Source organism: Pleuronectes platessa, chromosome 15 (assembly GCF_947347685.1).
Source record: "Pleuronectes platessa chromosome 15, fPlePla1.1, whole genome shotgun sequence".
Classification (NCBI taxonomy): Eukaryota; Metazoa; Chordata; class Actinopteri; order Pleuronectiformes; family Pleuronectidae; genus Pleuronectes; species Pleuronectes platessa.
Genome location: NC_070640.1, coordinates 2,836,865 through 2,848,908, shown reverse-complemented (window position 1 = coordinate 2,848,908; position 12,044 = coordinate 2,836,865). Strand labels below are relative to the sequence as shown.

At 49.1% G+C, this 12,044-nt stretch overlaps 1 protein-coding gene across 1 annotated transcript in view; it reads right to left on the bottom strand.

Moving 5' to 3' along the window:
* The window catches only part of tmem132e (transmembrane protein 132E), a 100,576-nt gene that overhangs the window by 17,527 nt on the left and 71,005 nt on the right, over nucleotides 1–12,044 (bottom strand). The window contains exons 7-8 of the mRNA XM_053442420.1: nucleotides 7,540–7,745; nucleotides 1,079–1,358 (exon numbers count right to left, since the gene is read on the bottom strand). Coding sequence (XP_053298395.1) covers nucleotides 1,079–1,358; nucleotides 7,540–7,745 — 486 coding nt within the window. The remainder of the gene's footprint in view (nucleotides 1–1,078; nucleotides 1,359–7,539; nucleotides 7,746–12,044) is intronic.

The following is a 12,044-nucleotide window of genomic DNA, read 5'->3' as shown; positions in this document are numbered from 1 at the left end:
ACGTGTTCTGCTCAGGTTCATCTTTTTAAATTGGATTATTCCTTGAGAAAGGAACGTTCACAACACATCACTGACCTCAGACTGTAAATCGCTGCAGCTCCTCTTTTCAGCCTCTGTCTGAAAACCCTCCACTGTGTCTGAATTCAGGGCCTGAATCCTTCAGAGGCTGCATTTTAAGACCCAATGCATCATATCGGAGAAGGTCAGTGAGGGCGGGACAACCTGGTGACGCCAGACCGTCTCATTTCGGTTCGGTTTGGTTTAAGCTCCAGTTTCTTTGAAAGTGTTCCTCCCGATAGAAACCACCAATCTGCTCTGATTGGCCAGATACACTTAGTTTGTCAACTGGTTCCGGTGCAGGAAGCTTATGTTGGACTCAAATGTAGGATATGGTGATGTCACGTGTCACAGAGATTAAGTGTTTTCTCAATGCAAGAGGACTTTGGCTGTTTCAACTTTGCAGAACTTTTAACAGATAACAAACTAGAGGAAAGAAACACTTTAAAAATCCTCATGTGTCTCCTTTCAAAGCAGAAGAAACACCGGGAATCGAACCACCAGACACGTTCTGAACAAACCTCACAGTCGACAAAAGGTATTTGGAAGAGAAGACAGAGATAAACGGTGTAATTACAACCCGAACTCGGCTGCAACCTTCCATCACAGCTTCTCCACCGTCTTCAGGGTTTGATCCGCGGTAATTGTGGTAGTTGTGAACGCACCGACACACAGAGTTCGGTTATTACAGACGTCTCAACCTGTTTGTTTCTTCTCCCCCGTCGGACTCTACTGGGGTGTCACCGGGTTCCCACAATGCCGAGGAGCGTATTATCATAACAAAAGACCAGAGCAGAGAAAATAAGTTTAGATAAAGACGTATTATCCTTGAATAAAGTCATCAGCAGGGTTTGAAAGAACTCGTCTCCTTTGCTCCCACCAGCTGCTGCAAACTCAGAAAGAGAGATGAGCTCTAAGTTTGAAATCTTCCTCCCTCAACCTCTATTTTGCACGTGATGGCCGGCGACTGCACGTTTTCATGCTTCTCTCTCCTGCTCTACGTGAACCTTCAGCCTCTTACCTTCAGCGTGGTGGATCCCAGCTCCAGGCCCACCAGGATGGTCCTGTCCACCAGCTCTGCTATCCTGGGGTCGGCCACCTTCAGGGAGTCCTGGACCAGGTCGGTGACGTCCACCTGCCAGTCGGGCCCCAGCATGGTGATGACCTGGTCGGTTCCCTCCGTGGAGGTGGTGTGGAACTGGGTGAGCACCTTGACCAGGGCGCGCTGGTACTGCAGCGTGCAGCCGCGGCTCACCCGCCGCTCGTCCTCGTCCTCGTCCGCGTCGCTGTCTCTGGTGCTCCTGGGACAAAAGGGCAGATATATAATATGTAAGTAGAGGAAGACAATGCGTTAAATATTCATCTGCCTCGTGTAAAGAATCCAACAAACACAGATGCAGTGTATCCTTAAAGTTCTCATGAACACCGTGGATGAGGTGAAACACCAGGAGGCCACGTGGGCATGGACCTGGTGCAAGAAGCTCCAGAAGAAACACACCCCCCATCACAACTTGTCTCTTCTTTAAAACAGAGCAGCTGCTGCTGAACTAAGGAGACTGGGGCACAATTCTACGTCTCAATTCGCGCCTTCTGTTTGTGTGGGTCCCCGCTCATTTTCTAATTTGACATCACAACACTGATCAGGAACCTGGCGCAGCTCCACATGAATCCATCACATCACCGGCTCTGATGCAGAGGCGATGAGGAAATCGTGCCCGGCGCCAGCGGGGAAGGAGATAAGCACCAAAAAGCAGAGTTCTGGACCGGTGCCCTTCTTATTTCACAGGGGCCCTGGGCGGTGGGGGTTAAACATGCCAGGTGCCCCCACCACCGGGTGCAATCTGTGCTCCAGCAAGATGTACGAGTTACCCAGCTCCCCTCAGCAGGCCTGACAGTCGGCCAGCTCCTCCTTAAAGAGCTCCCCTCTATTTATCTCTGCTTTGACTTCACCATCCGAGCGACTTGGGATTCAGGAGCAGCGGCGGGGGGGGGGGGGCTGTAAACCACAGTGCGCCCCCCCCCCAACACCGAATCAGGCAACACCTCAGATTATCAGGAGAAGCACTTTCGTCCCCGAGGCCTCAGGACGGCTAAGAATAAACTCACCAGCAGAATGCGTCACCACGTTCACCTTCTCAACTTTTCACCTGATGGCGTGGATTATGAATCCTTCCCTGCACGCAGCACGTTTCTACATCTCATTATCCATATTATTGTTCATAACAATGTGGCAAAAGCGTTATTAATTCAATAGAATAGGACGTTAGTGACTCGAGAGTTCAAGCAGACAGAAACACTGAGAACTGTATAAAGTCAAATGAGAACACAGCCTTCACCTGGAGGAAGAAACTCAGGTTTCACTGGTTGAAATGAGCTTTTTGCAAAATCATGCATGTGTCACAAATCTGGAAGTTTCTAAGAAAAGGCAAGAATCTAATTTAAATTTGAGAAAGTTTCTGTTTCTGTTGATTTACAAGCCTCTTAAAGTTGCCGTCTCAAATTAAGTTTTTAAATTCAGCTGCAGAACAACACTGTTCACTTTGCAACACACTGGCAGTGACTGTGACATTTTATCCCGAAATGTACTAATGTACTAAGTAATTTTAATATATTCTCAAACTTAATATTGCTACAGATATTAAAACTCCACGAGCAGCCGTCGGTGACATCACTGCACCGACAGCGAGGCCGAGGAACTTCTGTGTTTTTTCCTTTTCCTCCATCTGTTTGATATTTTTCTGGGCTCTCCGGCTTCCTCCCACTCTCCAAAAATAAGATTTGGGGAAATGGTGTGAATTCAAATGGCTGTCGTGTATCTACGTGTGTGTGTCTGTGTGTGTGTGTGTGTGTGTGTGTGTGTGTGTGTGTGTGTGTCTGTGTGTGTGTGTGTGTGTGTGTTTGAGCCCAATAATAGATCCCACCTGTCTGTGATGTGCGACAGGATCCAGCCCCTGAGCAGATACAGCTCATACAGAGACGAGTAGATACTTTAGATTAGTTCAAGAACAAACATTTTTGCAAGGACTGAGTCAATAATACATTTTTGAATTGCCTATCTCAATGGTTTAGGAACAACATTAGAAAATTGTCCATGGGAAATCAAAAGAAACTCGGAGAATGCATAACTCTGCTTTCAGGCTGTAGGTGAAACTGTTCCATTCCCCCACTTGATGTGGATCCACACCGGAATTGAACATGTGGCGTCCCTGAGGCACTTCATTCCACCGAGGTTCCACCTGTTCCACACATCACGAGGAGCACTAACAGTTCTATGAAGTCCTGCTCGTCTCTGCAGGAGTTCTGTATCGTGCTCATATCAAGCTGGAGTTAAGAAGATGAGTTTGCTCAGCTTGTAGAAAAAGGATCCGGCGTTTCAGGAGATTTACGCTTGAGGGGAAAGTTGGCAACTTTCTAGTTTTTAATGTTTCTCTGGTGTGTCCATCAACTTTACGGATTTTAAACCTGATCGAAATCCACGCCTGACGATTCCATTTGGGGGAAACTCAAACCTTGAACCTTTTCTTCCGCCTCCCGTTAGATTCCCGTGCAGCCTTCCTCGGTGACTGAAGGAGTCGCTTCCGGACACAGAGCTGCTGCTGCTGCTGTGCTTAGAAGGTAAAGTGAGTTAACTTCACAGTGCACTCACTTCCTCATCCAGTTAAAGGTGGAGGAGAAACCGATGAGACAGTCTGTCTCTGTCAAAGAGTTTCTCAAGTCCTCGCTCAGGTCAGGGAAAGTTTACCTTCAGAGCCTGTACCTGGAAATAAGCTTGATATATTCTCTCTCCCCAGAATATTGTCCGTTCTTATTAGAGTCTCTGATACATCTGTAGGAGCTGAAGCTTCAGTGCACACGAGCTGCCCGCCCGATTACACTTCCTCTCCCTTTTCGGAGCATGTTGCCGGATGATGCAGCCAGTGAGCAATTCTGCGGCACCGCGGCGAAGGCCCACTGCCGGGCCGGGAGAGCTCGCCAAGCGCCAGGGTTCACAACGTGTCACTTTGCAGAAGTGAGGGAACGTGGGATGGAAAGACCGCAACAGACGGGAAGAATAGAAGAGTTAAGGAGGCGAGGGAGCGAGCGTGGGAGGTCAGAGGTCATTCCGAAAGGGAGTCGGAGCGAGTGGGAGAGGAGGAGAACGAGCGAGAGATGGTCGGAGTGAGAGGAGTGAGAGAGATTCAGTCTGATGATCGTGAAGAGAAGCAGCTAAAGCAGATTCTGACGACTAACAAGCTCTTAAATCCCTCTTAGTCTGAGGAGTTTGTTTTTACAATTCTCTGAACAAACATTGTCTAATTCATGACCACTGCACGTTTTAATGACTGTCACCACTAAAGACAACAACAGGACAAAAACAAGCTGCTACTTCACATCAGACGTGTTATTAGAGCTGCAGCTCCTCGGTATTTAAATGATTTCTTCTCACCTTGGTACTTTACTTGTCTTGTTTTGTTAATGGCACATGTCCATGTTGATAATTTGCAGGTTTCTGTCAAATCCATCATCGTTAAAACGTGTTTGTTTATTTCTTAAATAAGCGAAAAAGGTGAATAACGTCTGTGTCATTTCAGAATGTCAATCTACTCACTCCAGAGATTTATTAATTGTCTGTTTGTGGCTCGAGACTCATTCATCTCATCTGTGTCACACTTGACACACGTGTGTTATTAATCGTCGTGTTGAATTTGGTTTAATTAAGACACGTGATATGTTTCATATTAATAAACACTGAATACATAGTGACCTGGTTAAGGACAAGGACGACAGATTCTACTGGACTTTTAATAAACACCTGAACAGCTGAATTACTGCAGGTTCATTTTGACAGATTCAGAAATAAACCAGCATCATCCCAGGTGAAACAACCAGACCATTCCCAACAGGAAGCTTCAGAACAGACACTGGTTTCACTCAAAAAGACAAAGACTCCAGTGGGAAGGTCATAGTCAGTGTCTGCAGCATCTGGCATCTTCATCTGCAGGTTCCTGATGCTCCACAAAGAAACCAGCAGGAGAAAGTCAAGAACATGAGGCGTTCTCAGTAAACAGAAGTGACATCAAGCAGAAGAAGAAACGCTTCAGCTGCAGGGAAACAGATTCCTGGGCCCCGACTGTGCAGGAACCTCACACAGCCACAAGGGGTCTTTGATTGTTTGTTTTCACGGAGACACAAAGGAAGGTGGATGCATGTATCAGCAGGAGGAAGTGTGGAGACAAAACTAACTTTGAAACCATGACACTTTGCTTGAAGCAACTGGTTCCGCTACTGAAACAATTGAAAACAATATAATAAACTTTATGAGGCCGCTGGCAAAAACCACAAAACAAACATTAAAAAACAAACCAGGTGTGAAAAGCTGAGAAGTCTGAAACGAGTTCTGCTTTGATTATCTAGGACTTTAAAAAGAGAAAACTAATAAATGAGACTAAAGTGTGGATCTAAGTCTCATTTTGCACTTGAGAATAATATTCCTCTCCAGCCCGTTGAAGAATGAGATGTTCTCCAGGTGCTCCGGGTCATTCCAAACGCCTCCATCCTTCAAACACGCCATCTGTATTCAGCTCGGGTAGAAATGGATTCAGTCTGTGATGATGTACTCCGGCAGCGGCGACAGCAGCCACCCGGCCCCGGTGTTAATGCCGCCATTAAACATTTCCTAAATGAAGGGTGGGCGCCCTTTGTTACCGCGCCGCGCGACACAAGAGCGCCGGAATATTCTAATGAGCCTAAGTGTCTCAACCCGGGAACACGTTCCTCATCGAGGTCCTGCAGCAAAACAACCTCCATCTCCCACCGGAGCCGTTTCCTCCACGTCTGGAGCTGTTATGTTTCACAAAAACACCTCATTTGTTTTTTTATTGCCGGCTGGATTCCCTCTGTAATATCGATATGATGACAAGCGACCGGCCTCGATTTCGTTATATGAATATTACCAGAACAGAGGAGAGAGCTCGGTATTCGTGGTCTAATGGAACATAAGGTTACACCAGTGCAAATCCAGACTCTCTCTCAGCTGTGAACTCTGGAGAAGGTCCAGATTATCTCTGGACTTTCACACATGAACAACGCAGAGGGAGGTTCTCTGCTCACACGTTCGGTTCCTGAGTGCACAGGTGGACGCGGTGGTGCAGCGGGCAGACGCAAGGATGTAATGTTTGAGTTCCGCTGCAGAGATCACAGGCGTTGGACCTCATCACCTCTCAGATCTCTGAGTTGTGTTTCTAAGTTGAGATCTTCATTGATGTCCCTCCACGTGTGTGATTTCTGCTTTTCATCCCTCAGATATATATTTGTGTTCTCTTTGTTTGTTTGAGTTGTGTATCTGATGCATGTCCACAGCAACTGTCTTTTTACATTTTGCTTTCTTCCCCGGGTTCTGAGCATGTCTGAGACTATCTCATGTGAAACGTCCCTGCCGTGGTTTAGCAGCTACAACAACAGTTTGACTCTGAGCCTCCTCCTGAATCACAAATCACCTGCGTCTTCCTCCGAAAACATCATTACCTATCTGGAAGGGGAAGGGCCGACATGCAATCTGAAACAGATCCCAGTGTGCCCACTCAAAGTCAAATTAAACCAGCATCTATGACGTGCTGGTGGAGAAAGCAACCCGTGTTGAGATGGTATGACACACGCGTGACAGCCTCGTAGATCAATTTGCACTTGAGAGGCTCATTTCGCAGGCGTGAGTTGTTTCTGCTCGAGTCAGAACATCTAATGAGATTCAAGCAGCAACTCACAGAATCCTGGAAAACACACAGGAAGCCGGGCGGCGTCTGAGTTTGTGATATTTAACACTGAGACGCTGCAACGCTCGCCCTATTGCATTGTGGGTAATGAAGCCTCCGGTAATCATGAGCAAATAAGACGTACAGAACATATTCTGCTGCAGGGAAAGGCTTTGTTCCTGTGGAGGAGAGAACCCCCCCCCCCCCGTCACACATTCTGTTATATGTCAGCTAATACCCAGCAGAGCGGATATATACAGTCTGTTGTTTCTATACATTCAAACAGCAGATGCTTCCATTAGGACAGGGCAATAAAACACAAAGGCTCAGTGTGTGCAGGATAAATATGAGGTCATGAATCTGACATAATGGGTCTTTGAAATGTAGAAACTAGAAATTTAATAATAAAAGGGTTGAAGCTGCTAAAAAACCACAACTTTCACTTAGGAGCAGACAAATCTGTTCTTAAAAGAAACAAACAACTTTTTAAAATCATAATTCTTGGAGCAAAGTTGTGACAATGAGATCTGACACACAGCAAAAACACAACACAACAAAACAGTAACACACATGTCAGACTATTTAAACTGCTTTGTTTTTGTTTGTTTGTTTACAACCCGTCTTCCCCCTGGACGTGTTCCTGAATATCCATCGTGACCTCGGTGAGGACGGAGCTTTTACTCCACATGGTCAAAGCCATGAAATCAAATAATAAACACATGAAACCAGCGGGGGGGGGGGGGGGGGGGCTTACCTTCTGTCGGGCAGGATGGGGACCCTCCAGCCCTTGATGAAGCTCAGGTTGCTGTCGGACAGCTCCACCTGCAGCGGCAGCTTGGGCACCCACACCGTCAGCTCCAGCGGGGCGCTCAGGTGCTCGTAGCTGAAGATGACCCTGGCGTTCATGGAGCCCCGCGTCTCCTTCCCGTTCACGAACACGTAGTCGCAATTCATGGACACCTAGGACAGATCAGGGTCAGAAGTCAGAGACCGTCTGTATGGTAATGGTGACGTTGGGCGGCAGAGAGGATCTCACAAGTCGTCACATCCCCGCGGTTCAAGGTTGATACTTTCAGCAAAGCAAATGATAAAAGGATGGAGTGGGATCTTTTATGGATTTGAATGTGGTGTGAAAGTTCAGGGGGTCGTAAACCAGATCTGTCAAAACCTTCTGTGATCCCACAGGATTAGTTCACTCAAGTCTGATAAGGAACACAAACACACAACACACAACAGGGTTCTAGCTTTGCAGTGTTTCCACAAAACAATATTTTGCTTAATTTCTAATATATTCTGATGAAGATAGAGATTCATCCAACTTATTAAAGAATAATTCACTGCAGGGAAAAATTAGAAAATGTCCAATTCAGAATGTTAAGTGAAGAAAAACAATCCTGGATCCATTCAGTAGTTTTACACACAAACAAACAGACACAACAATTTCGATGCTTCCACAAAAAACTCCACAACTGGAAAGAACTTTAAAAGAGTTGCTGCAGTGTGTGTTGACTGTAACTGGGTGAAAACGTTATTTAAAGGTTATTGGATTAAATGGATTAAGTTTTATTACTTAACACTTTTAAACATAAACATCCCCTTCATCAGACTGTCAGATTGCTGCAGCTCCTCCTTTCAGCCTCTGTCTGCAACCACTAGGTTTCAGCTCCTGTCTCAACTGAGAAGGAGCTTCAGGAGCTTCATGAGCTTCATGTGTTTCAGGAGCTTCAGGAGCTTCATGTGTTTCATGAGCTTCATGTGTTTCAGGAGCTTCAGGAGCTTCATGTGTTTCAGGAGCTTCATGTGTTTCAGGAGCTTCAGGAGCTTCATGTGTTTCAGGAGCTTCAGGAGCTTCATGTGTTTCAGGAGCTTCAGGAGCTTCATGTGTTTCAGGAGCTTCATGTGTTTCAGGAGCTTCAGGAGCTTCAGGAGCTTCAGGTGTTTCAGGAGCTTCAGGAGCTTCAGGTGTTTCAGGAGCTTCAGGAGCTTCATGTGTTTCAGGAGCTTCATGTGTTTCAGGAGCTTCAGGAGCTTCAGGAGCTTCAGGAGCTTCATGTGTTTCAGGAGCTTCAGGAGCTTCAGGAGCTTCAGGAGCTTCAGGAGCTTCAGGAGACTTTGGGTCTTTAAACTTTATTATCCCAGAAAACACTTTATAAACATGTAAAGAGGACAGACACCTGGAGAGGGCATCATCATATTTCTCCTCTAAGAGACATTTGAGATTCCACACACTGCTGCTCCTCTGCAGAGTCTGGAGGGTTCTTTCTTCCATTCCCCCCCGAACGCAGCTGATTCCACCGGCCGGAACCACAGACGTGGAACGAATCTGTGAAAATCTTCTGCCGCTGTGTATTGGTCACAAGCAAAACTCCCAGACTCCCCGGCCTGGAAGGCATGGGGGGGGGGGGGGGGGGGGGGGGGGGGCTGAGAACCGCTGCTGTAAACAACACTTACTCGCTCTGAGCTCTTCTCTCCCCTGATTTGCATCTTTTAAGCAGCCACATTAGTGCTTCTGAGTAACCCGGTGTTTGCTGAGTGTGTACAGTGCAAATGAGCCATTCAGTCCACATCCTCACATCTATCAGACCCACTCTTAGCATAACAATTACACCAACACACAATATGCCAACACCGGCTTTTAGGCACACTTCTCTTAATATTCCCGAGCCCGGCAGCGTTGTGGTATTTCACGTGAACTTTAGCTCCTAATGGCTACACGGAGAATTATAAACACATTCACACATTTTTACTTTCCCCCCGTGACATTTCCTGTAATGTGATGTCAGCTCGGCCCCTGCAGTGACACACCAGTAGGAATTCAATATATGGAAATGTCCCCGAATTCAAGTCCGAGCAAATTACATTTTTAACTTGAAACCATTCTTTAGCCTCACCCCCCCCCCCCCCCCCTCCCACACACACACCCCCGTCCGTCCATCCATCCAGTCGAATAAAGAAAAAAAAGAAAAATCTCCAGCTCAATTTTAATTATCATAAATACTTGTCCCCCTCGAACACTAAATTATTAACCGCAATGGATCCGGAGGGCTTTTTGCTTTTGGGCTCCGGGTGAAGATTTATCTAGTGGTGGGAGGTAGCTGGCATTGTAATCAGAGGATCTAATCTCCTGCAAATGGAGGTCGGGCCGGCCAGTCTTCTCAGGGCTGGGGATTCATCATAACTGGGAGGAGGTCGGTAATATAATTCCCCCTCAATGCAGACAGGCCGGGCCGGGGGGGGCTGGGGGGGCAGCGGTGGTGGTTTGAAGAGAGCGACTCTTAAGATGACAGTCTTCCCATCCGGTTCAGCTAATGCAATTTTGCAGGGTTTGACCTTTCGGGGCGGGGGGTGTGTGTGTGGGGGGGGGGGGGGGGTGCAGTGTTATTGTTGTGTCGGCCGATCCGAGCGAGCCGAGCTGCAGGAGAGAGAGGAAGGAGTAACTCAACACAACGACCCCGGCCACCTTGATTAATCACAGCTCGGTTTCAGAAGAGAACATCTGTCTGATATGCACTTCACTCTCACCCTAAAGACACACACACACACAAAGACACACACACACACACACACAACCACACACTCTCGCTTCAGCTCCCTTTCACTCCTGATAAACTTGGCCGGCTAATTGCAAGTCAGAAGCTGTTAGCAGCTCCGGGTATCAGTGGCCCTGTGGGGGCCTGGTGTGTGTGTGGGGGGGGGGGGGGGGGGGGGCGTTCACACACCGAGCCGCCACATGGCATCGCGCATGCCGCTAATGTGCTGTGGCATCTTCCATGGTGCCAGCAGATTGCCTGGGTGGAGACGGATCACAGGGACAAGTGCAAGTGCCGTCTCGGCTCGGTCGTGCACCGGTCACATGATGCGCAGTGAAAGACTGGCTGGGTTAATTAAGGTGAGGACACCGAAGGGCCTTTCACACAGTTATTCCATAACATTAACTAAATTAATTTCCCCAAACGGTTCCAGTGGAGGCGGGTCGGCCTCCGTCCTTCATGAGGCGATGCCGTTATATTTAAATGTGACCACCGCCCGGCAGATCCAGAGCAGAGCAGTCGGCTCATCTGTATTCTGGACCCGTCGGCTCACATCACTCAGGGAGGAAATAGAACCATTATTTTATTGCATCTCGGGCAAACGGGTAAAACGGATTCTCTGCCGTTGCAACGTCGGTTTATTGTTTCAACATTATCTCCTAAAGGACTTCAGCAGCCGGGGTTCAACTCAATTCACTTCAATTTGTATCGGGCCAAATCACAATATAAGACGTTTTCAGACTTGAACTCCGGGGGAATGGAGGATTCTATCTGCTCAGACACGTTCACAACAACAACAAATAAGAGCTCCTGAGTGTTTGAAGGAGGGAGGAGGAAGGAGGGAGGAGGAAGGAGGCAGGAGGCAGGAGGCAGGAGACAGGGGGCAAGAGGCAGGAGGTAGGAGGCGGTAGGCGGGAGGGAGGAGGAAGGAGGCAGGAGGCAGGAGGGAGGAGGCAGGAGGCAGGAGGCAGGAGGCAGGAGGGAGGAGGAAGGAGGCAGAAGGCAGGAGGGAGGAGGAAGGAGGCAAGAGGCAGGAGTGCAGGAGGCAGGAGGCAGGAGGGAGGAGGAAGGAGGCTGGAGGCAGGAGGGAGGAGGAAGGAGGCAGGAGGGAGGAGGCAGGAGGCAGGGGGCAGGAGGCAGGGGGCAGGAGGTAGGAGGCAGGGGGCTGGGGGCAGGAGAGAGGAGGGAGGAGGCAGGAGGCAGGAGGGAGGAGGGAGGAGACAGGAGGGAGGAGGCAGGAGGCAGGAGGCAGGAGGCAGGGGGCAGGAGGCAGGAGGCAGGGGGCAGGGGGCAGGAGGCAGGAAGCAGGAGGCAGGAGGCAGGAGGCAGGAGGCAAGAGGCAGGAGGCAGGAGGCAGGAGGGAGGAGGCAGGAGGCAGGAGGGCAGGAGGCAGGAGGCAGGAGGCAGGAGGCAGGAGGCAGGAGGGAGGAGGAAGGAGGCAGGAGGCAGGAGGGAGGAGGAAGGAGGCAAGAGGCAGGAGTGCAGGAGGCAGGAGGCAGGAGGGAGGAGGAAGGAGGCTGGAGGCAGGAGGGAGGAGGAAGGAGGCAGGAGGGAGGAGGCAGGAGGCAGGGGGCAGGAGGCAGGGGGCAGGAGGTAGGAGGCAGGGGGCTGGGGGCAGGAGAGAGGAGGGAGGAGGCAGGAGGCAGGAGGGAGGAGGGAGGAGACAGGAGGGAGGAGGCAGGAGGCAGTAGGCAGGAGGCAGGGGGCAGGAGGCAGGAGGCAGGGGGCA